This window comes from Epithele typhae (assembly GCF_022376455.1).
Source record: "Epithele typhae strain CBS 203.58 chromosome Unknown BXZ73scaffold_12, whole genome shotgun sequence".
NCBI classification, from domain to species: Eukaryota; Fungi; Basidiomycota; class Agaricomycetes; order Polyporales; family Epitheliaceae; genus Epithele; species Epithele typhae.
In genome coordinates this window covers 469,194-491,909 of record NW_025954203.1, presented here as the reverse complement: position 1 = coordinate 491,909, position 22,716 = coordinate 469,194, and the positions used below count along the sequence as shown (strand labels likewise).

The 22,716-nt window shown below is 59.3% G+C and overlaps 8 protein-coding genes across 8 annotated transcripts; 2 read left to right on the top strand and 6 right to left on the bottom strand.

Moving 5' to 3' along the window:
* Positions 1 to 3,024: 3,024 nt before the first annotated feature.
* Positions 3,025 to 4,264, bottom strand: BXZ73DRAFT_43964 (Arabinanase/levansucrase/invertase; the record flags this gene model as incomplete). The annotated part of the gene is made up of 6 exons (XM_048019248.1): positions 3,025 to 3,281; positions 3,330 to 3,398; positions 3,453 to 3,658; positions 3,716 to 3,738; positions 3,793 to 3,852; positions 3,899 to 4,264. 6 exons carry the CDS (start codon positions 4,262 to 4,264, stop codon positions 3,025 to 3,027), a joined length of 981 nt encoding a protein of 326 aa, XP_047879875.1.
* Positions 4,265 to 5,613: 1,349 nt separating this feature from the next.
* On the top strand, positions 5,614 to 6,387 carry BXZ73DRAFT_76076 (uncharacterized protein; the record flags this gene model as incomplete). Its single annotated transcript, XM_048022345.1, has 1 exon — positions 5,614 to 6,387. The coding sequence occupies one exon, from the start codon at positions 5,614 to 5,616 to the stop codon at positions 6,385 to 6,387; it is 774 nt and encodes a 257-aa protein (XP_047879874.1).
* Positions 6,388 to 6,945: 558 nt separating this feature from the next.
* BXZ73DRAFT_43872 (uncharacterized protein) lies at positions 6,946 to 8,208 on the bottom strand (the record flags this gene model as incomplete). Its single annotated transcript, XM_048019222.1, has 1 exon — positions 6,946 to 8,208. The coding sequence occupies one exon, from the start codon at positions 8,206 to 8,208 to the stop codon at positions 6,946 to 6,948; it is 1,263 nt and encodes a 420-aa protein (XP_047879873.1).
* A 505-nt stretch (positions 8,209 to 8,713) lies between these two features.
* On the bottom strand, positions 8,714 to 10,420 carry BXZ73DRAFT_99573 (uncharacterized protein; the record flags this gene model as incomplete). The annotated part of the gene is made up of 3 exons (XM_048028048.1): positions 8,714 to 8,754; positions 8,814 to 9,189; positions 9,245 to 10,420. The coding sequence occupies 3 exons, from the start codon at positions 10,418 to 10,420 to the stop codon at positions 8,714 to 8,716; spliced, it is 1,593 nt and encodes a 530-aa protein (XP_047879872.1).
* A 1,242-nt stretch (positions 10,421 to 11,662) lies between these two features.
* Positions 11,663 to 12,954, bottom strand: BXZ73DRAFT_43967 (uncharacterized protein; the record flags this gene model as incomplete). The annotated part of the gene is made up of 2 exons (XM_048019250.1): positions 11,663 to 12,202; positions 12,472 to 12,954. 2 exons carry the CDS (start codon positions 12,952 to 12,954, stop codon positions 11,663 to 11,665), a joined length of 1,023 nt encoding a protein of 340 aa, XP_047879871.1.
* A 3,087-nt stretch (positions 12,955 to 16,041) lies between these two features.
* On the bottom strand, positions 16,042 to 17,900 carry BXZ73DRAFT_99571 (uncharacterized protein; the record flags this gene model as incomplete). Its single annotated transcript, XM_048028047.1, has 5 exons — positions 16,042 to 16,093; positions 16,149 to 16,221; positions 16,274 to 17,593; positions 17,667 to 17,745; positions 17,820 to 17,900. 5 exons carry the CDS (start codon positions 17,898 to 17,900, stop codon positions 16,042 to 16,044), a joined length of 1,605 nt encoding a protein of 534 aa, XP_047879870.1.
* A 617-nt stretch (positions 17,901 to 18,517) lies between these two features.
* BXZ73DRAFT_43968 (uncharacterized protein) lies at positions 18,518 to 19,978 on the top strand (the record flags this gene model as incomplete). Its single annotated transcript, XM_048019251.1, has 3 exons — positions 18,518 to 18,903; positions 18,955 to 19,387; positions 19,442 to 19,978. 3 exons carry the CDS (start codon positions 18,518 to 18,520, stop codon positions 19,976 to 19,978), a joined length of 1,356 nt encoding a protein of 451 aa, XP_047879869.1.
* A 227-nt stretch (positions 19,979 to 20,205) lies between these two features.
* On the bottom strand, positions 20,206 to 22,630 carry BXZ73DRAFT_43849 (amino acid permease-domain-containing protein; the record flags this gene model as incomplete). The annotated part of the gene is made up of 12 exons (XM_048019217.1): positions 20,206 to 20,475; positions 20,516 to 20,828; positions 20,888 to 21,110; positions 21,170 to 21,431; positions 21,489 to 21,595; positions 21,655 to 21,745; positions 21,796 to 21,826; positions 21,968 to 21,989; positions 22,058 to 22,146; positions 22,206 to 22,288; positions 22,339 to 22,385; positions 22,438 to 22,630. 12 exons carry the CDS (start codon positions 22,628 to 22,630, stop codon positions 20,206 to 20,208), a joined length of 1,731 nt encoding a protein of 576 aa, XP_047879868.1.
* Positions 22,631 to 22,716: the final 86 nt, after the last annotated feature.

Sequence of the window (22,716 nt, the reverse complement as noted above, 5' to 3'; positions counted from 1 at the left end):
AGCGGCACCACTTGGCAGAGCTCACGAACGTATTCTCTGTTTCTCACCAGAAGTTAAACCTAACCCTCCGTTGCTTATGGAAGAAACTGAACCAGGGAAAGAGGCTAGAACGTGACCGTGCCGATGAATGGACGAAGAGTAGACCTACCTTCGAAACCTCACAGTCGCTCCATAGAGACGCGAAAATGGCTCTAGCGAGGGAACATTACGGGCATGTGAAGATGTGGGTGTGAATATGTGGACTGGTTTAAGAGCGGGAACGTTCCTAGACAAGATTGCATGGCTTCGGTCACGGCACCGCTGCGCCAAGACATTGGTTGCGTGAGACATTATCCAGTCAAGAGATGGCAACCCGGGATGAATGGAGCTCCTCTGGGAGGTAGGAATAGATCGAAGCAGGAGCCTAGGGGGGTGGCCGCATCTGGCCCGCGTACGCGTGACTATGGTGCGTTCCGGAAGACAGGATAGACGACGCACATGGTTCTTCAAGCGAGGAATGATGACGCGCAGTTGAATATGCTTTTTACAGAGGAAACAAGCACTTCAAGAAGAATGGGAAGCTTATGAGCATGCGTGACCACGACTCGTCTAAAAGAGTAAAGGACGTACTTTCAGGAAATCTGGGACCACGCCCACGAAACTCCCCGGTTGCCCTTTGCCGGAACTCTCCCCACATCTCGAGAACCCACATCGCCGTTATAAAATATCCGAGCCACCAGTGCAGAAGAATGTGTGGCCTTTCGTCCAAGTGGAGCCCAAATTGTCGCATGACCCCGGCGGACCACACTCCAAACCCGCGCTCCCGTCCAGTGCGGCATTCTTCGGAGATCGCGGCCCCATCCACGCGCTCCGCTGAGCTCTGTTGATAGACGCACTTTGATGAAAAGAAACCTAACAGAGGGTGCGAGTGTTCAGCGCTCGCGGCCATATTCATCATTGGGAAACGTACCGTCAAGACCCGTCGTCCTATCGAAACCCGGGCTCTCGATCAGCGCCCGCGCCCGCTCCGCATCCTCCCTCCAAATCTCCACCAATTCCCGGTCCTCGCCCTCTGGTTCCACCGCCCACCACCAGCCCGTCGCCCGTACAGGAGAGCCCGAAAGCTCGCGCAGTTTGCAGAACGAGGAGCTTGGAAAATGGTCACGGGCCAGCGCTCGGGCCGCCAACACGTCCGAGTCGTCGACCAACTCCGGCGTCGGCATCCTTCCCCCCAATCCGAGGACGCGCAAGGTCGGGATCGCGCGGAAGAACGGCTCAGGATCGAGCTTGCGAGCCATTCGTATGCGATCGAGGTCGCTGTTGATCTCCATTCCGTGGGTCCGGGCAACGTAGCGAGACCCGTAGCAGGAGCAGTACCACCCGTTGCAGAAGTCTATGTTCAGGAAGAGCAGCCTCGACAGACCGACCAGACTTTGGTGCAGTGCCGCCTGTCATTCGGAGGCATATCAGTGCGATTCGTCTGCCGGGACGGTGATGAAACGCACCACGTTCATCTCGCTGATCACGGAGATGCGAAGGTCCACGGCACGCAGCTGTGGGCATCTCTCTCCGACCCCGGTCCACTCGGCCCAGCCCGACGCCGTCTTCTGAAGCGTGTTGGGCCTGCAACGCACCGTGCCGTGCACGACGAGCGAACTTGCACGAGATTGTTCGAGGAGTGGGACAACTGAAGACCAGTCCTCGACGGAGATGCGGTCGATGCGTCCGAAGCGCTGAGGGAACTGATCTTGTATAAGCATGGTGTTCATTCCGGACTCGTGCCCATCGGAGAATTCGAAGACTGCCACTTCGCGGAGGGGAGCGCGGTGTTCGTCTTTGCCAGTGTTGATGCCATTTACCATGCATGAGATGTTAAAGCCAGCTTCCGATCGCGACCACTGGACGACTTCCAAGCATGGACACAGGGGGATGAGCATGATGCCCCACTTGAACGCGTGATAGTGAACCTTGAGGACGCGGATGCTAGGTAGAGCCGGAAAAACGCAAAACTCGGAGTTGTTCTCTATCTCTGGGGGCACCGTCTTGAGGACCAAAGTATGTAGGCTTGAAAAACGCGACAAGAGAGCGACGAAGTCGGTGAATTCCATCTTCTGGTAGAGTCCAATGCCGAGAGTCTTCAACGTTTGGGGCCGTGAAAGGGCTCGGAGCATTGCAACAAGGGCGGAGGTGTGAGTAACAGAGAAACACGCGAAGTGGAGATCGCGTAGATTGTGAAGGGCAGATATCGCTTCGGAAAATTGGGGGGTCATTGGCTCGGGGATCAGAATACGGAGTGACCGTAGGCGGGGGGTTCGAGAGAGAAGGTCCGCGATTCTGCGTGTCATAGTCGAGGGATCCGAGTCCCTTGAGTGCATTTCGATGGTAAGATGCAGAATGAGATGGAATTTTGGTGCGGTAGATAGCAGTGGGGGTTTCGAAAGTGCGTCGTACCAGGAGTGGTTGCTTTCGTGTCTTTGGAGAGTACACGTGATTGAAGCCCAGATCTGGGGAAACGCAAGTTGATAGAGGCGCTTGGAAGCTACAGACACAGATTTTGCGTCTCTACATCCCAGATATGTGACGATAGCCAGAATAACGTCGTCGTTGAGGGTGAGGACAGGGGTCATCGTCGTCGAGGGTCAAGAGAGAGAGAAAGGGGGCGGCCCGGCGCTCATACTGCGGAGGCAGTGGAAGCGCCCGATGACTAATACAGAAGTCAGCCTGATTTAATGTTCAGTGTGCGCACGCAGTGCTCACATAAGATGGTGGTAAGCTAGGAAGGTTGAAGGGGCTGTTCGTCGTCTTGTTGGAAGTCCACCAACGCTTCGACTCGCTGAAGGAAGGCCAATTGTGTGAGCACTTCAGGGCCGACTTTGGTAAGCGTCAACTCGCGCAAGGCCATGAATGTGTAGCTTATCTGCGTCATCTAGATTTTACAACCTCCCGGTTACGAATCGACCGTGACAGCCACTAATGTAGACACAAACAAACAACCGGTCCATCGGGGCGCGCGTGCTACACAGACCGCCGTGACCACACCGTCTTTCACGCAGGCAGTGGGAACGTCACGCTGAACCCGGCCGGCGACGGGAACGCGGGCGAGCTGTCCGGGTTGAAGCCGAACGTCTGCGCCCGGATCGAGCGGTTGTTCGAGCCCCCGTTCTGGTCCTCCATCGCGTGGTACACGATGTACGGCACCCCGTCGCGGTCGGTCGTGAAGGACGCGTGCCCCGGCCCAAAGGCGGCGTCGGATGCCCAGAACACCGGCCCGTCGTCCTTGCGCCACCAGTTGCTTGGGACGACTGCGCGCACGGTCAGCGGCGGGGTGAACAGAGACGAGGGCGACGTACGTGGGTCGGCACCGCCGTCGATACCCATGAAGCCGAGGCAGTACTCCTGGGTCCAGCTCGCGGCGGCGGCTGGGGATATCAGCTGAGACTCCGGGGATGTGCCAAATGCCACCAGATACGCACAATAGATGAGGAACGTCCGGCCGTCGTGCACGTAGATCTCGGGGCCCTCATTGATTCGCTGGCCGCCACTTGCTTGCCAGTCCGGGGTGGGCTCGTGCAACAGGACGCGATTGGCAGAGATGCGAGTCGGGGAGTCCATGGGCGCGATGTACAGGTTCTGCACCGTCGTCTGGCTGGAGTTCGTCCAGCCGGACCAAATAAAGTACCTGATCGGAGTGTTTCAGCAATTTCGCTCAAAGAAGGCGATATGATCTCAGCCTTACAGTCGACTCGGATCGTTCTGATACTGATGCAAAAATGAGCGTAGTTCGCGGATTGAATGAGCGCGTGCAACACTGACCTGCATCACGGTTCCGTCGATGGCCCAGTTGTTGTCCGATGACGTCACTTGTCCCACGAGCTGCGTATGGTCAGCACACCGTCCGTCATCGTTGTTTCTGACTCACTTCGAACGGCTGCGTCGGATCCGTAGTGCTCGTACCCTTAAGAGCGTACATCCGATGCTGGGAGTTGTCGTTGTTCTGGTCCATAGCAACGTAGATATAGAACGAGCCGTCGATGATGTGCAGCTCTGGCGCCCAGAGTTCCGTAAAGGGCGAAGTCGGGGTGTACACGATGGTTCCCGTCGTCGACCACTCGGCGAGGTTGGAAGACTTGTAGACTTGGACGTTCGACCCGGTGGTGTAGGTCAGGTAGTAGTTGTCCTCGTACATGATCACCCACGGATCCGCGCCGAGTCCGGGCTTGATGGCTGTAGGCGCATGCAGTCCGGATAGTGTGGCACGAAGAAATGGATGAGTGGTAAGTACCATCTTGTCGACGCGAAGTGCCATGGGATATTTTTGCAGCGAAGGCTGGCACTGCGGCGACGAGGACGAGAACGATTGCACGGAAAATGAGCATAATGAAGATCGCAGTCGGTGTCGATGGTCCCGGTAGAAGAAAGGGGTGGAGGGACCTGCCACATTTATACTCATGCCTGTGCGGCTGCAGGCGATGACGGAACAGAGAAGCACTCCTGATCAAAGCAGCCGGTCGTCAGGTGGCTCTCGAAGTGAAGACCACCATGTGGAGCAGATCACGCGCTGCGGTGGTTTGTTCACTTGATGCAGAGTCCATCGACCTTGGCCTCGACGTCAACTTTTGTCTTGCGGCTTTCGTTGGTGCCTGCGAAACTGATCACATTATCCCCGTGTGCAGCTCACACGGCCAGGATGAACGGGAACATACTGTATTCCGGAGGCATGCCGGCCGTAGGCGGCTTCAAGGCGGACATTTGTAACGTTCAGAGCAGTCGTGAGATGCTGCACTTGCACGTTTGTTCGCCAGCGACACCATCGCGAGATTGTTCATGGAGTGAAGCACGGGAATGACTATCCGGGAATTATCGCATAGGCTGGGAGTTTTTCCGATCGTACCTCTCGCAGCAATAAGCTGAAGGTTATTGACAGCACTGAGCAGCGGTGAAGATGGGTGGCGTCAAGAGCAAGTTCGGCGGAGGCGACTGGCGCACGGTTCGGCGGCCCGCTCGAGATGAGTAAGCGAGCGCCCGCCCCGGCTCGTGGCTCTGCACACGGAAGTTTTGAGTGTCGAGGAGAAGCGCGATTGCTCTACCATGGGGGGGACGAAGCATCCGAACAGTACAGTAAAGCTGGCCGTCAAAATCTGGAGAGACCGCCAGGAATGAGCGAAGGGGGCGCTACATAGGTGCCATCGCTGCCATGTGGTTCTGGATTTCCTGAACGTACGTTCCGTTCTCTCTCTCGCGCGGCAGCTTTTCTCCTCGAAGTGCTTGTGGCCTGCGCGCCCTCTTTCAGATAGCACGCTTGGAAGGGCGCGGGCGAGGTGGCTTTGTACCGGAGGTTCGTTCGGGCAATCGATTTTCGTATTTATTGGACTCGTTTACAATTTTTGTTAGCCTCCGCGCTCGTTTTTATGCCGTGCGGCGGACACTGGTCAGCCTCCAAGCGAAGTGGTTCAAAACATCCCTGGACTGTCCGTTCGAACTTGCCCTCTGCCTCCACCACGCGCCAGACGCGTCCTCCCCTCGTTGTGCTCCCTTTCCGTTTTCTGCGTTGATCGCCCGTTATCACGTCAACTCGCTCTGCTTTTCCCATCCTCTTCGAAGCCCAAACCTCCACGCTACACCCCAGCGCCCACCATGGTGATCGTCAACCTCCCCAGCCCATCCACCTCCCCTCGCGCCGACAGCGTCCTCTCCTCCCCGCCCTCCCCCACCCTCCCGGGCGCCCGCCTCCGCGCCTCCGACGCCTCCCTCGCCCACACCACCGCCCTCCTCGACGCCACACTCGCCGAGCTCGCGAACACGACCCACACCGCGCGCGCGCTCCACGCCTCCCTCACGCACGCCACGCGCGCCCTCGCCACCGCCAAGTCCTCCGCCGCTGCGCATGCGCACGCCGCCGCGACGCACCGCGCCGAGCGCGAGCTGGCGCTCGAACAGCTCGCGTGGACCGAGCGCGAGCTCGCCGTCGCAGAGGAGGCGCTTGGGTACGCCGCCCGCGAGATCGTGCGGGGCCAGCGCGCTGTGTGGGCTCGCGCGGCGCGCGCGGTGGAAGACCGGCGGCAGGGGCGAGGGGAGAGGGACGGGCCTACGGAGCGCGGGTGCGCGCGGTGCGCGCGGGACACGTGGAGCTTCTTCCGCGCGCGCGCATCGCACTTGGTACGCAGGGGGTCGACGCTGTCCGCCGCGTCGTCGACGACCGCGTGCGAGAACCCTTCGGGGATTTCGGCGTCGTGGTCGGACGCGTCGGTGGTCTCCGTCTGGGCTGGCGAGGAGCGCGGTCGCGAGCTGCCTCGGATGGCGCGCGAGGACTCCGCGGCGTCGCGGCTGTCGGGAAAGTTCAAGACGCTCTCGAAGTCGTTCTGGCGGAGGTCGACGCGCTCCGTCCCCGCGGTGCTGCGCACTCGTTGACCGCACGATAGCTCTGTTTTGCCCACGGACTCCGACGAAGTTCAGGTTGCAGTAGTTCTACGAGATCGAGAGTTACGTCCTCGAGCATAGGAACACTTGTTGCATACATACTGTATTGCGGAGAGATCATGACCACCAGCCCATGTATACCCCTTTGATACCGATCAGCTGGTCGCGCTCGCTGCCATCAATGCAGATCCTGGACGAAGACTTCTTGGAGAACGTGTTCTGACTTCGTGTCGACACAAGCTTGGACTTGAACTTCTCAAAGACATAGTAAACCCTTGTCTGAGCGTTCAGAGGGGGAAGTTGCATGCAAGACGCGCACGTAAGGCGTTAGCGGAAGATCGATATGAAGGACCCGGTATTTAGTCTGACAGTGTTGAGTACAGTACCATGCTTCAGGACAGCCCGAGCAGCGTTTCAAGCTCTCATGGACTGAGCGAATCCACACCAGAAAACCGTGGCGCGAACTGACTGGTAGCAACTTTCTTACTGGTGTTACAATGTGGCGCATACCACTTCATGTCACATGCGCCCTGATTAGTCTCCATGCTCTCAACCTGTGCGGAATACATCATGAGCTACCACATGGAGCGATCTCAACGACAACTCACCTCTCCTCCCCAGGCTCGTCCTCTTGTTCAACAGCCGCTTGTACAGCGCCGCGTGCGTCCCCAGCTTCACGAACCGGCTCACGTACTCGACCAGCTTCCCGTCCATGCACGCTTGGTGGAGCTCCAGCGGATCCATCCCTTTCTGAACCTTCCCGAACAGCTCCAGGTACAGCTCGTCCAGCAGCTTCGACTCGGCTTTGTCCCGCACATTGTCGTACCCGTAGTCTCCGCAGCGCGTCGCAGGCTTCGGGTCGTAAAACCGCTCCGCGTTGTCCTCCTTTGAGACCTGTAGGATGTCGACGTGCGCCTTCAGGTACCACACCGAATCGAACATGTCCGGCTTGTCGCCCATCATCGCCTCGAAGACCCGGGGCTTGGGAAGCGCGACGCGGTACTGGCGGAAGAGCCCGGGCATGCGCCCCTCGTTGTACGCCTCGAGGAACTCGTCGAACGTGCAGTAGTGGACGAGCTCGATGTACGCCATCCCGAGCTCCGACACCTCCCGCTCCGAGCTCGTCGTCACGAACCCGAACGCGAGCCACGCCGGCATCTGCGGCGCGGGCAGCTCGCTCGCGAAGAGGATGATGTACGCGTAGTGCACGAAGCGCGCGCGCGGGGAGAGCGCGCGGATCGACGCGTCGATCTCCGCCTGGGGCGCCTTCGGGTCCCCGCCCATGTGGATCCAGCCGTCGCGGTAGAGCTTGTTCATGTGCGTGTCCGCGGGGGGGTGCGCGACCCCCTTCTCGACGTCGTCCGGGCGGTCGAAGATGCGCTCGTACTTGAGGAAGAGCTTGTAGCCTCCGCCGCGGGTCTCGGGGGGCATCGCCTCGAAGAGGGCCTTGATCTCGGGCGCGAGCCGGCCGTTGCGCTGCCAGCGGCGGAGGTTCTGGGGCGAGACGGATTTGAGGACGATCGCGTAGACGATGAGCAGGTAGTCTTCGCTCGAGCGGCCGTCGTGTTCCGCGATCTTCTCGAAGCCGTAGTCAATCCTTGTCTGGGGATCGCTCGGGACGATGTTGTTGTGGATCGCGCGCGCGAGGTAGTACACGGTGCTGATCGGCTGGCCAGGCTTGCAGTCGAAGATGTGGAGCGGCCAGTGCTCCTGTTGGCACTTTTGGCTGCAGTAGCAAGCCTCACGGCATGCGGAGCAGCGCTTGGGGTTCTCTGCGGGGAGAACGGTGTCGCACTTGGCGCACTTGTGCATTCTGTGGTGGGCTCAGCACTCGCGCGACGTCCAAGCGGAGTGTGGTAGGCGAACTTACCTGTTTCTGTGTTGCGTGGTAGATGTGCGGGTGCAGGGAGGAAGCAGATGGATGAGATGAAGACAAACAAGAGGGCGACCCGGGTCCACTCTCCCTCTAGTGCAGATAAGCAGTCAGAAAATGTCGACGTCGAGGGCAGAGTCCAGGCTCAGATCGAAGGGAGTCGGGGATGGAGCGACTTCAAACTCCGTCGCCCACATCTCAATGCTCCGACCTTCGATCTGAACTCCGCAGAGAAAGCGCGAGTATACTTACGTGCAAGAAGCCTCGCAGCGTGAGCATGGCCTGCATTGCGCATATGGCGGGGTGAAGATTGCCGGGTCTCGGACGAATGCGGATCGATCACGTGAATGTACCATCGCACTTGCGCTTTAAAACTCGATGGGACAGTACAATACTCCTGCATCACTGGACAGTGCTTGACCAGCCGCATCTCAACTCACGCGGTCAGGTAAGCATGCTATACAGACACTTCTCCGAGAAGAACCCTGGCGAGAGATACGTCGCGTTAGCCCCACAGCAACCCTACACCCATCAAACCACGCACCTTCCAGACCACGCTCCCGGTCGAACTCCGGACGCTCGATGATCTCGCGCGCGCGCTCGGCATCCTCCCTCCAAATCTCGACCATCTCCCCGCCCTCCATCCACCACCACCTCGTCCGCCGCGTCCATTCCCTGCTTGTCTCGTCAGGCTCTCTCGGTGCCTCTCGCTCCTTCCCCGTGTGATCCAGGGCGAGCATCTGGTCTCCGATCCCGAGCACGCGTAGGGTCGGTATCGCGTCGAAGAAGGCCCGAGGATCGAGTGCGCGTGCGACCTCGGTGCGCGTGACGTTCCGCTGGAAGATTTTATGCCTGTCGACGATAACGTGCACGCCGAGGTAATATAGGGACATGCCCTCCATCGCCGCGCCAAGACCTGTCTGAACGCACGCATTGGGTGAACGAGCTCCGGATGCTTATGGCCACGTGACTTACTAGGTGTTGGTTGGGCGAGAGGAAAAGCAGCTCGAGGGAGCGCAGCGGTGGGTCGACCCGGAAAGCGTCGGCCCAGCATATGAGTTGGCTTTTCTCCGAACTGGAGGATGGGGAGCGAAGAAGGACCTTGAGCACAAGAGCGCTCGGCTGGACGGCGCGAACGAACGCGAAGGTGCTTGCCGAGGCCGTTGAGGACATCGGGGAGAGGGATGGGGCGGAGATGGACAAAGGAGTGACTATGGTGAGCCGGCTGACATCCCCCCTCGACTGTGGCAGAGAGGGAGGAGGGTGCTGGCGACCTTGAAGGTACCCGGGGAGGCATTCGAAGGCTCGGAGAGCAGGCCACGGGGTGTCCGCTATCTTTCGTCGGTACACGTTCGCGTCCGCGCGCAAGGAGATGTAAGAAAGGGAGGACAGGTTGGGACAGAGGGGAACGAGGTCCATTAAGTTGCAGCTGTAAGACTCGGCAACAGCCAGAGTACGCAAGCTGGGCAGTTGGGGATATATGAGGGGGTTTGTCGGAGGAATGGATGGATCCAGCTCGGGAACTACCAAGTCCTGCTTGAATACGAACATCAAGTAACGCAGACGAGCAAACCGGGAGAGGACTTTCGCCAGAGCGGGAAACGGGTTCTCTCCTGCACTCCACGAATTCGGAGGGTGGTAATCGAGCGATAGGGCCTCGATTATGGGAGCATTGGGAAGAGCGTGGAGCATGTGCATGGTGGCAGAGCCGACGCCGGTCAAGTTGAGTTGACGTAGGAACTTCAACGCACCCAGCGCCTCTCCAAGCCGAGGACATTCGGTGACACCAGGATCCAGACTCTCTTCGAATCTGGCGACGAAGGATTCGAGACGGCGGGCTTGGGCGAAAACCTCGACTAGTCCGGCAACTATGGCTCGGAGACCGTGTTGCCCTCGGTGCTGGATGACCAAGGAGCGCAGGCATGAAATCCGAGGGGATTTTAGGATGGGGTCTAAGGCGAAGACACGTTCGCGCCATATGTTGAAGTCGGCGTGGTCGCGGCAGGTTTTGTCGAGGTAGACATAGGCTCGGGGAATGGCCAAGTGGTAAGCCCGTTTGGCACAAAGAGATAAGTTGAGAGCATCCCAGCCTTGAAGATAGGAGATGATGAGGAGCAGGAGGTCGAGGTTGAGATCCAGCAAGGACGACATGGTGGATAGGAAGAGGGGAATTGCGTAGCCGGGTGGCGGCCCGCCGTGTGAAGGCCGATCCGGAGAAGCCGCGACGCGCGAGGCGAGCGCGACAAATATTCTCTGTCCGGCTCTCATGTTCTCTCACAAGCCGGCTTCAATATACCTTTGACGACGTCCTCTGCTTCATCCTGCCACTTCTCTTGAGCAAGAGCATCTCCATCAGTCGTGCACGACGGCTCAACACCGACCGAACACCGGACCCAGACCCACAAGTTGCGGCTGGTAATGGCACTACGGAAGTGGAGAGCGAGCTAGTCCAGTCCGGATCAAAGTCACTAAACACCGCGGGCGGAGCACACGGACTGGCCAGGTCGTGGATTGGTCTACGGAGGATGTTGGGCCGGAGTAAAGGCGTCTCGGACTGTGCACTGTTCAGGTATGTCTTCTATTCACCAGCTTTATGCATCCCCATCTGACATCCGGGAACGGACACAGATGTGTCTCGTGCACTTCTTCGGGGTATGCTTGAAGCTTTGGTGGACATGGAAGACACCCTCGGCGTATCGAAGGCAAAATTCTCGTTCTCATTTATGCAGGGCTACACTTGTACGTCTATTCAACCCCGGAACTGTTCTCCATCCGCCCATGAGAGTGAGAGCTCGACCGGAGAACTATCGTTGACTCGGAAACTAACGGTGTATATGGTCGTTGGCGTGTACATATCGCCATAGGTGCTCAATGACTTGTCTGCTTGACAGCAATAGGCACCTTGAAGACAGACTCGCATTTTATCTCTCTTGTGCTCCCCAAAACCCCATTTCTCGAGATTCCAGACGCTCTTCGCCGCGCGCCCCGGCGGACCTTTCACCACGTCGGCGAAGAATCGCAAGTCGTAGACGACGATGTTGCAGCGGTGGAAGAGGGAGACGATGGTGCTGGACTCGAACGAGTGCTGTAACGAAACCGTACGTAGGGAGGACACGAAGAGCCTCGTGGACATGGAATAAACACAGTCGTGGGATGCACCTCTGTTAGAAGGGCTATCTAGGGGAGACTAGGGACGGACATCTGAGAGACCGCGTGAGCCCAATCAGCCTGCAGTAGACGGGAGAGGTTGTGGTCAGTGCCTCCGTCGGCTACAGACAGACAACCACGCACCTCTGCGTCGACGCCCCGCTCCTCCGTCTTCAGCAGGCGCGCATGGTCCGCGGCGTGCTCGTCCTGCAGGTTCGCGAACCGGCCGACGTACTTGACCAGCCTCTACTCGACGGACGCCCGATGCAGCTCCAGCGGATCGACCGGCCGCTCCAGCTTCGTGAACACGCGCGTGTAGAGGTCGTCCAGCAGCTGCGTCTCCTCCTCGCTCTGGCAGTTCGTGTACCCGTAGTCCGCCGCGAAGACGTCCGCCGCGGGCGCGACGAGCACCTGTCGCGCCGGTTCGCCCGGGAGGGCCGCCATGAGGACGTCGATGCGCCGCTTCAGGTTCCAGACGGTCTTCAGCGCGGCCCCGGGCGGGACGCTCACGACGTCGTCGAAGCACGACACGTTGGGCACCGCGATGCCGTGCTCGCGGAAGAGCGCGGGGAGGGCTCCAGCGTCGTGCGCGGCGAAGAAGGCGTCGAACGCGCACGCGTGGGCGAGCGTTCGGTACGCGCTTCCAGATATCCCCTGCCACGGCACGGGGACGACGCCGGCGAGGGCGAAGAAGTAGAAGAGGAGGCAGGTGCCCTCCCGCTCCGGCACCGCGCGGATCGCCGCCCAGATGTCGTCCGTGGAGTCGTCGGGGGAGCGGCCGATGTGCTGTGACGGTCGGCGGCCGGGACGTCACGTAGCCTGCCCGCAGGAGAGTCGTAGGCGAGCAGGACGACCGCCGAGCCGTCCGTAGGACGTCGTGTCGTAGAAGATGGTGTTGGTTGCCCGAGAGGTATGTAGAATACAAAATGCAGGTGCATACTAGCATGAGTCCGAAAGCGGTAGCCGAGATGATCGTAAGGTGCATGACGTAACGTGAACCGTTACGTGTGCTGCCAGCCGGCGAGCAGCCAGGTGTTCACGTCGTCCTGCGCGACCTCCCACGCGCGGTCGGCGTCGAAGGTCGTGAGGTCGTCGAAGTGGGATTCGTGCTGGAGGAACCAGGTATATGCGGGGTCTTGGGCGCGCGGAGATCCCTCGAACACGGATTTGATGCCCTGGACGAGTCGTCCCTGTCGCTGCCATTGGCGCAAGATGTCGCGGGAGACCACATCGAGTACGCGTGTATACAACCGGAGGAGATGTAGCTCAGCGGGTCCGCTGAGGGTGTACGAAATCTTGTGGAAGCCGTAGTCGACTCTTGTCTGCGCGTCGAGCGGGGGGATCTTGTTGAGGCATGCGCGGGCGAGGTAGTAAACGGTGCCGATGGGCTTGTCCGTCTTGCAGTCGAAGATGTGGACCACCCAGTGCCTCTTCTGGCACACCTTACCGCAGTACGCTGCTTCGTGACACCCGGAACAACGTTTCGGGTTTTCAGAGAGCGTTTTCCCGCACATACAGCAGGTGGGGGTGTCTGGCATCCTTTGAAAACCTCAGTATGCATGAAAACTTCGAGTGAAAGTCTTCGCACCTGTCTTCTTCGTCGCGGGAGGATCGAGGGGAAAGCTGGGATCACTGCGGTAGACTGATATATCTACGGTCAGATAGAGTTCACTTGCCACTCCCAGGCAAGCACAACAACCTCATCCAAAAGTGTCACAAGCCTTCGACAAAGCTAAATGCTAAATCCCTTAGTATGGCACCGTTATTGCCCTTTGGTGAACCCGCCCGCGTTATTACCCTTGGGTGACCGCGCCATAGCCTTTCGGCGGCACCGTTTCGCAAACCACCCCCGATTCACTTCAAACTTGGTATCAAGGTACATATGATCATTGTCGTTATATCTGTGCAATTTCTTTCATCTATCTTCATGTCCCCCATACTCAATGAAGGCTTTGATCTCGCTCAATGGCATGCAGCTGGATGATTGAGCGCTTTTTTACACGCGTCGGGCATCTCCTCTCAGGGTTAAGTGTATGGTCTGGAGTGGAAGCGAGGAACGAGCGAAGGAGACAGGCGCGAGTCTACGGCGGGAGGAGCGACGGCAGGCAAGCGCTCATCGCTTGCCTCTTGCCTCGGCGCTCCTCCCCGCGCCGTCCGCCTCACTCATTCCTCTCTCTGCCAGGAGTTACGACGAAAGGGGGATGGATAATCGAGCCTATGGCGGGGTGACTGGTGAAGATTGCCGGGTCTCGGACGAATGCGGATCGATCACGTGAATGTACCATCGCACTTCCGCTCAGGTTTAAAACTCGATGAGACAGTACAATACTCCTTCATCAGGCTGTGCTTGACCAGCCGCATCTTAACTCACGCGGTCAGGTAAGTGGGCTATACAGATGGCACTTTTCCGAAAAGAACCCTGGCGAGAGATACGTCGCGTTAGCCCCACATGGCAACCCTACGCCCATCTTGAAACTACGCACCTTCCAGACCACGCTCGCGGTCGAACTCCGGACGCTCGATGACCTCCCGCGCGCGCTCGGCATCCTCCCTCCAAATCTCGACCATCTCCCCGCCCTCCATCCACCACCACCTCGTCCGCCGCGTCCATTCCCCGCTTGTGTCCTCGAGCTCTCTCGGTGCCTCTCGCTCCTTCCCCATGTGATCCAGGGCGAGCATCTGGTCTCCGATCCCGAGCACGCGCAGGGTCGGCATCGCGTTGAAGAAGGCCCGAGGATCGAGTGCGCGTGCGACCTCGGTGCGCGTGACGTTCCGCTGGATTTTGCGCCCGTCGGCGATGACGTGCACACCGAGGTAGTATAGGGGCAGACCCTCCATCGCCAAGCCGAGACCTGTCTGAACGCGGGCATTGGGTGAGCGAGCTTCGGATGCTTGTGGCCGCGTTACTTATACTTACTAGGTGTTGGTTGGGCGAGAGGAAAAGCAGCTCGAGGGAGCGCAGCGGCGGATCGATCCGGAAAGAGTCGGCCCAGCTTATGAGCTTGATTTTGTTCAAATTAGGGAACGGAGAGGGGAGATGGACGTCGACCTTGAGCATAAGAGCGCTGGGCCGGACGGCGCTAACGAACGTGAAGGTGTTTGTCGAGTCCTCTGAGGATATCGGGGACAGAGATGGGGCAGAGATGGACAAAGGGGTGGCTATGGTGAGCCGGCCGACGGGACCAGAGCTCGACCGTGGCAGAGAGGAAGGAGAGCGCGAGCCTCCTCGAGGGAATCCGGGGAGGCATTCGAAGGCTCGGAGCGCAGGCCACGGGGACTCCGCCATCCTTCGTCGGTACTCGTACGCGTCTGCGTAAAAGGAGACGTAGGAGAAGGAGGACAGGTTCGGACAGAGCGGAACTAGGTCCATCACTTCGACGCCTTGAGATTCAACAGCACACAAAGTGCGCAAGCTGGGTAGTTGGGGATGCTTGAGGGGGTTTGTTGTAGGAATGGATGGATCCAGCACATGCGTCAAGCCCTGCCTGTTGACCTTCAAGTAACGCAGCCGAGTAAAGCGTGAAAGGACGTTTGCCAGGGCGAGAGACGGGTTCCCTCCTGAACTCCACGAATTCGGAGGGCGGTAATCGAGCGAGAGGGCCTCGATTGTCGGAGCATTAGGAAGGGCGTAAAGCATGTGCATGGTGGCAGGGCCGACGCCGTTCAACTTGAGTTGGCGTAGGAGCTTCAACGCACCCAGCGCCTCTCCAAACTGAGGATAATCGGTGGCACAGCACTCCATGTTCCATTCGAATCTGCCGATGAAGGATTCGAGGCGCGGGGCTCGGGCGAAAACCTCGACCAGTCCAGGAAACATGGCTGGTAGACCTGAGCATGGGCTGATGACCAAGGAGCGCAGGTACGAAATCCGGGGGTATTCTAAGATGGGGTCTAAGGCGAACAAGCGGTTGCACCATATATCAAACTCGGTGTAGCTGTAGTAGGTTTTGCGATAGACCTGGGGAATCGCCATGTGGTAGGCCCGTTTTGCACAAAGAGATAAATTGAGAGCATCCCAGCCTTGAAGATAAGAGGCGATGAGAAAAAGGACGTCGAGGTTGAGATCTAGCAAGGACGACATGGTGGATGGGAGGAGGAGGAGGAGGAGGAGGAGGAGGAGGAGGAGGCGGGTATTTATGTCACTTTTTTGCCGCCTCCTAACCAGCATAGTAGACTCCCTGAATGCAAATTTAACACCGTGACCTAGGGGGCGTCGTCAAGAGGGTGTCGACGTGCTGCTCGAGCTTCCAAACGCTCTTCGCCGTGCGCCACAGGCTCCAGCGGACCTTTCATTAGGTATGCGAAGAAGCGCAAGCCTGAAGTAGATGTTGTAGCCGTGGATGAGCGGGATGATGGTGCCGGCCTCGAACGAGTGTTGTAAAGTATAAGGAAGAGACAGCGCATACATCATTGTTCCCAGATGAAGCGCCGCCTCCACTTCACGTCCACCCTTTGTGCGTCTGTACAAGTGACCCGGCCAAGAACCGACGAAGTGCAGTCGCGTAGCTTGTTGCGGGACGTGTACGTCACTAGTTGAATGATCATGTATCTCCAACACCTTCCAGCCTCTATGAGACTAATGGTACGCAACGGCGCCAACATCCACATACGGGCACACCAACCGCTCAGCTTCTCGTCGATCGTCTCGCAGGTGCGTTGCTGCGCGCAAACGACGAACTGCGTGTGGTGCGCCATCAGCCCTTGTGCGCACGAAGCGAAACGACAGACTTACAATCGCGACCCGCCTCCACCCTGTATGTTCGACATCAGCGCGCTCTGTAGTGCTGACTGCGACAGGCTCGAGTCTAGGCAAATGGCGCGTCAGCAACACATACAGGAAGTGACTGGAAGACATACCACTGATATCGCTGAAGCTCGACGCTTCGCTCCCTGTCGGGGTGCCCGCCACCAGGTCGGCGCGTCGCGTCCGCACCGCACGTCCTTGGGCGGCTCTATATGAAACTGCAGGTGGGGACGGCCGTGCGGGCGGTGGTGATGTTGCGCGTGTGGGGGAGTGTGCGGCGAAGTAGCTTGTCGAGTTCGAGGGCGACTGAGAGAGGGAATGTGACGAGAGGGACTGGGAATGCGAGCGAGAGAGGTGGTGGTGGGGACTGAGCGCGGATACTGGTGCAGTCTGGCCCTGACTGCGATGTCGCGTGTGCGTGAGCGGTTGGAGACGTGGAGCACCATTCCGGTGGGATGTGTGAGAGGACGACGGGATGGACGGGATGGAACCTTGTGGCGAGTCTTGAGGGGAGTCGACGCTTGCGCTAGACAGACTCCGGTGGCTCTGGCTGCGGGAAGGGGAGGGGCGCTGCTGTTGCATGGCCATGGAGGCAGACATGGGACGTGTCCGACCTCGCGGTTTCATAACCAACCCACTCCCACTGCCGTTCAACCGCACGCTAGAGGCCACTGGTACTCGACGCTCGGCCACAAGACCGAGCGTGTCTTCGGTGATGAGCTTGCCGAGATTCTGCAGCTTCCTCGCCAACGACTCCTGCCTCTCTGCCTCCTCCTCTCTCCGCACGTCCTCGTCGCTCTCCTCGTCCTCCTCGTCGCTCATGTCGTCGTCCCCTCCGTTCGCTCCATCCGAGGACGAACCCGCCCGAGACGACGCCGGGGAGAGCGGCGGTCCCATGGGCGAACGCGTCTTCCGCACTGGTCCCTGCAGCGTGATGGTCGATGACGACACCTTCTTCGAAGGCGATGGATACGCGTACGCGGGGTTCGCCGACAGCGGACTCTGCACATGCTCCTGGCCGCTGACCGTGCGGTGCTGCGCGAGTGCCCGCCCATGCGCCCGCCCGAGCGAGCTCAGCCGCGCGCGCACGCCCAACGCGGGGCGGAGCGTGCTGGTGCCGGCGTGGACGGCGGCGGAGGTCGAGGCGGAGGCAGGCCCGTTCGTGGTGGAGGAACAGGCGAGGCGGGTGTCGCCGTTGGGCAGGGAGAGCGGGGGCCGCGAGAGGTTGGTGACGCGCGGGAAGTACTCGCCTGGGGTCGCGCCGTTCGGGCGCAGCGGGGACGTGGCGGCGACGGCGGAGGGGAGGGTGGAGAGAGGGCTGGTGACCCCAATGCCCATGCCCTGGAGGCCGCGTAGGTCCTCTTCGAACCGGAACTTGGCGCGGTACATGAGGTATGGATGGGGAACTTCAAGGTGCGCAGCGAGGCCCTTCCCTGAAAGTTAGATGAGATGGGTATATGCGCGCATACACCTGCATTCGCGAACATGAAGGACAAAGAGACGTACAGTCGGTGTTTCCCTCCATGGCTCTGCTCTTCGCGATAACCTCCCAAAGGATGTGCTCCTTCTCCGCATTCCATTCCACCTGAGCTTGCGAGGGCGCATACCGCGACGCGTCAAGGAAATAGTCGTCCGACAGCGTGATTGGAATGCACGCACCCGAGGTGGGTCTTCAGGCGCGTCCTCGGGCCGGTTGTAAGGCAAGCGGACGATGATCCGCACAGGTGAAGAAGACGGCATCTAAAGAAACGGTCCGCAACAAAGAGACAATGTGGGGGAGAGGAAGAGGACGTGGTGGCGGCCCAGTACTCGGAGGACTGCAGCGGTCAGACGCCAAAAGGCGCCGGCCACATGTAGCGGTCTCGTGGCGCGTGAGGTCCTGTCAGCCGCTTTCACACCAACTCAGCATTCCGTCCCACCCCTTGAATGGCTCAACTATTCTCTCTGAAACGTTGGTGCCCTGGTCCCGATGCGAAGACAACCAAGGTATGTCATTTGCGTCCAAGGACCGTTGATCACCCGAACGTTTAATCATCAGCAGCAGACGGGGACGCGAGGATAGCCTTAATCCGGATGCATCCTCGCCAATGCCGGGTGACTCCGCTTGGAGTAATGGAGGACTCCGTCCAACCAAAAAGCCCCGAATCGACCCTGATTTCTCGGCCTTCGACATTGGTGAAGCGTTGAGCGGGTACGCGCCGCCAGCACTCTACGAGCATACTGTCCAGAACACCGTCATCGGGGCGCCAAACCGTCAGCCTGCTATCCAGAACACACCCGACACTCTGAACTCTTTCTTTCCCTCGCCGCCTACCTTAAAGTCCACTCTAGCGGAGGCGTCCAGATCTTCGTCCACAATGACCGGCACTTTAGATCCTCCTCCCGAACTGCAGTCACGGTTGAACCCGAAGCCACAAGCTGCTCCCGGATCACCAGTCGAAAGCGTCACCCCCATCGACGACCTGAATTCTCCACTACACTACAACCTCGGACCTCTCCCGGAGAGCGACCTGCCTCTGCTTGACCTTCTCGACCTCAGCCAGCTCGACACCATCCACGACCTCGACGCACGTTTCCATCGCATCGCCCATGAGCTCCTCCACAACCATCTTATCGAGGTCCGATCTCCGTCCCGAACAGATCACCTTCAGCTGCTGGAGATCGAGGTCTACCTCTACAAGTCCGGCTGCCACGAGGACCCGTTCACCCACGCCAGCCACGAGCAGAGCCAGTGCGGCAGATGGTCCGTCTCCTTCTCTCCTAGGTTTACGCTGGCTCACCCCGTTCTCCGCAGGTACTTCCACCGCCCGCCTGGGCGCACGCATGACCCCGGCTTGTGTCTGCCGACCATTGTCAGCTCGAACGGCTACCGGGGTGGCTCCCGCAAAGGCCTGGACCTCACCATCGGCAGGCCCGGCGCCCAGGCCACGCATACATCCAAATACTTCCCCCTCCCCGCCTCCTCGACTTCGTCCTCTATCGCCCGACCCAATAACGACACGAAAGACGTCCTGCGCGGCGGCATCCTCCTCCGCTCCGCGCGCCGCCTGAGCGACGGCCACGTCATCAACGGCCCCTCCGTCCTCGTTGACAACATCCTGCGCATGTGCGGGGCCAAGAACATCGAAGACCTCGTCCGCACGCACTGGCAGTCCGACATCCACGCGTTCGAGCCCGCCAGCGCCGCAAAGAGCGGCACCGGCGTTCCCACAGGACGCCTCTCCACAGTGCGCATCGTCCGCGGCGAGCCTCCGCCCGGTGGCTACAAGGGCAAGGGCAAGGGCAAGGGCAAGGGCAAAGCCAGGGCGCGCGCCGACCCCGAACCCGCACAAGGCCGCATATACCGCTCCCCGCGCATCGGGCTCGACATCTCGAACGCCACCGTCATCGCGTTCGGGGGCCCCGGCATCGGGCCTGCCAGCGCGGCGCACGCGTCCTCCGCCGCGTGGCACCCGCGCGTGCGCTTCGTGGGCCGGCCGTACCGCTTCTTCGTCTCCCCGTCGCTGTACACCCTGAACGGGCGCGGGCAGACGTTCGTGGGCGTGCACGACGCGCTGATATCCGCGGGGATGTACGCGGACGGGGTCGCGTTCCGCGGCGAGCTCGTCCGCCTCACCGGGTACATGTCCTCGACGGTGGACAAGTACTTCGAGGCGCTGCACTCGAGCGTGAAGAACGGGCTGAAGGGGGAGGGGATGGACGAGTGGGTGGGGCCGAAGGGGAAGACCGTGCACGGGTCGCCGAGCGAGTGGCTGAAGATGATCGGCACGTTGAAGGGCTTTGGTGCGGTTCCAGGTGTCAAGGTTGTTTTGGAGTAGGACTATATGCGGTCATTTCAGGCTTTGGTGGGGCCTGGATGTTAGTGTAGCGCACAGCATTAATTGGGGTGTATGCAAAATGCGCAAATGCAGGATCGCGAGCATGTCGGTGTGCCAATCATGGGTAGAACGGTGGCAAGGTGGTATTCGTCGTCATGGGTTACCCACACAGACACTAGCCCGTGGTATACAACATATGTACCAGGCTACAGCACAACACTCGACACTCATGCAGCGTACCGCCCCACCTGGCGCACCCACACACGCATCCGGCGCCCGTCCGCGATGTCCGCCTTGTCGCGCGTGGCACGTTCCACCGCCTCCTGTTCGCGCATGCGCACACCACCTCCAGGACCCCACACCGCGTCGGTGTCAAGGTCGACCTCCTTGAGGGGCACCATGTGCGAACGCTTGCCCAACCACACCCACTCGTAGAGCGTGTAACCGATGTAGCACAGGACGTACGCCGCCACTCCAATGTACACCGCAATGACATTCTGCAAATACATAGGTTAGGGTTGGGGCCATGAACCTGACGAAAGCGAGGAGGCGTGCCTTGGCGTCGAACGGAGTTTCCACCGCGGACGCGTAACCCTGCGCAACGAACATCGCGATCGCAAGGACAAGCGTGATGATGGGGAGCACGGGGAAGAGCGGCTGGCGGTAAGGGAGATCCTCGAGATCGCGGCCTTGTGCGCGCCACGCCGCGCGGAAGCGGAGGGAGATTGCGCCGATCGTGCCCCACACAAGCAGGGATGAAATTCCCGTGAGGTTGATGAGCCAGGTGAAGATGACGCCTTCGCCCCAGATCGTGGTGAGGAACGTGATGCAAGAGACGGCGAGGGAAAGCCTGTGAGTTTCGCGCGTCGGCTTGAAAGCTTCGTATAATACGGTAAGAGCGCGACGTACATGAGCGACGGGACGGGAACGCCTCGGGAATTGACCCAGCCGAAGATGCGAGGGGCCTGACCCGCTCGTGCAAGCGCGAGCAGCATCCGCGAGCTGGCATAGAAGCAGGAGTTGGTAGCGGAGAGCACCGCAGTGAGCAGCACCGCGTTAACGACGTGTGCGGCCGCCCCAAAGCCAGCGCGCTGGAAGACGACGGTGATAGGAGACGCGGCGACATTAGAATCTGCAAGCATATTCAGCGCCTGATACTACCAGATAATGAGGCGGCGCCAAGATACGTACCGTACGCCGCTGAGAGCAGGGTCTCGTCTTGGTAGTTGATGCAAAGGCCAATCGTTAACATCGTGAGGACGTAGAAGATGATGATGCGGAAGAAGGTCGCCTTAACCGCACGAGGAACGGCCTTGTGTGGGCTCGCGCTCTCGCCCGCCGCAATGGAGACCAGCTCGACTCCACCATACGAGTAGAACGCATACACGAATGTCTGCGCGAAAGCACTGAAGCCCCCAACAAACGCTTGTCCATCGCGGAAGTTTGTGAGGCCCTGCAAGTCAAATTTAGACAAAGAAGTATCAGAAGGCACGGAGGCAGTTGGACGCACCGGACCCGGGTGCCCGCGCACTCCGCCCCAATCGTAGATAAGGCCCACGCAGATGAAAAAGACGATCATAACGACTTTGATCATAGCGAACCAGTATTCTGACTCTCCTGTGGTGTTAAGCCATTATTTTCAGTACGAGAGACATTCAGAGTAGCATATGACAGACCGTAGACTCGAACATGAATCAGCTGTATGATGAAGATAGGCACGATGAGGATCAAGGCGTACTGCCAAGCCGTCAGACGGGAGTCCCAATACTAAAGAGGCAATGTCAGTAAGTGTGTTATGCAACCGACGTGTACCACACCTGTAGGATGACTGCTGCAGCAGTTAGTTCACTTGCTATATGCGTGAAAAAATTAGAATGTGAGAGCGGAACGGAGTATGCTGTGAACGTACGGATCGATAAGCTCCTGTAGAGTAGAGTATTTCCATTATGGGCGAGTTATGCCGGGCAGCGTGTGAAGGATGAAACTAACCACTGGAGCCAGTAGTTCCATCCTGTGTCGCGCAAAGATCGCGTGTCTTGAGATTAGGAGGGTATGTATGCAGAAAGGCGAGTAACGTACCTAGAGTGAAGCCGAGTGCCGGAGAGAAGAACCGCGATCCAAACGACGCGAAAGAACCAGTAACAGGGATGTATGCGGCCATCTCACCACTAAGCAGGGTGGCCTGGATGAGGGGGATGCATGGTCGAGTGGCTGTGATGTGACGTACAGTGAGATGACTACGCCGTAGCAGAAGACGCCAACGGCGAAGTAGGATAGGAGGGAGCTGCCTGGACCGGCGAGGGAGATAGCCTAATGCTGATCAGCGAGGCTAACACAATCACAGGGCGATGCCGACTCACCGATCCTGCACTGAGGAAGATGCCGGTGCCTATCGTGCCCCCAATAGCTGCAACAGCAGCTCGAATGTGTTCATAGGTATGAAGTGGATATATGCTCACCGATCATGGTCAAATGGCGACTCTTCATCGCACGTTTCGTCTCATGGCCTTCATGCATCCCGCCCAGAACCCGTCTCCAAACCGGGGTGGCTGCGGCCTGTGCGCCTTTCTCGAGTGTATCACTGTCATGGGGGGCTCCCTTGCCGTCATCCGACAACCAGGACTGGGTGCGTGCGGTGGAGAGGGCAGCCATGGCCAGACTCCCGGCAGGGGGGATGGTGAGAGACAGGAAGAGGTCTGCTGAGCATTTTCGAAGTGCGCCTCCGGCTCAAGATTCGC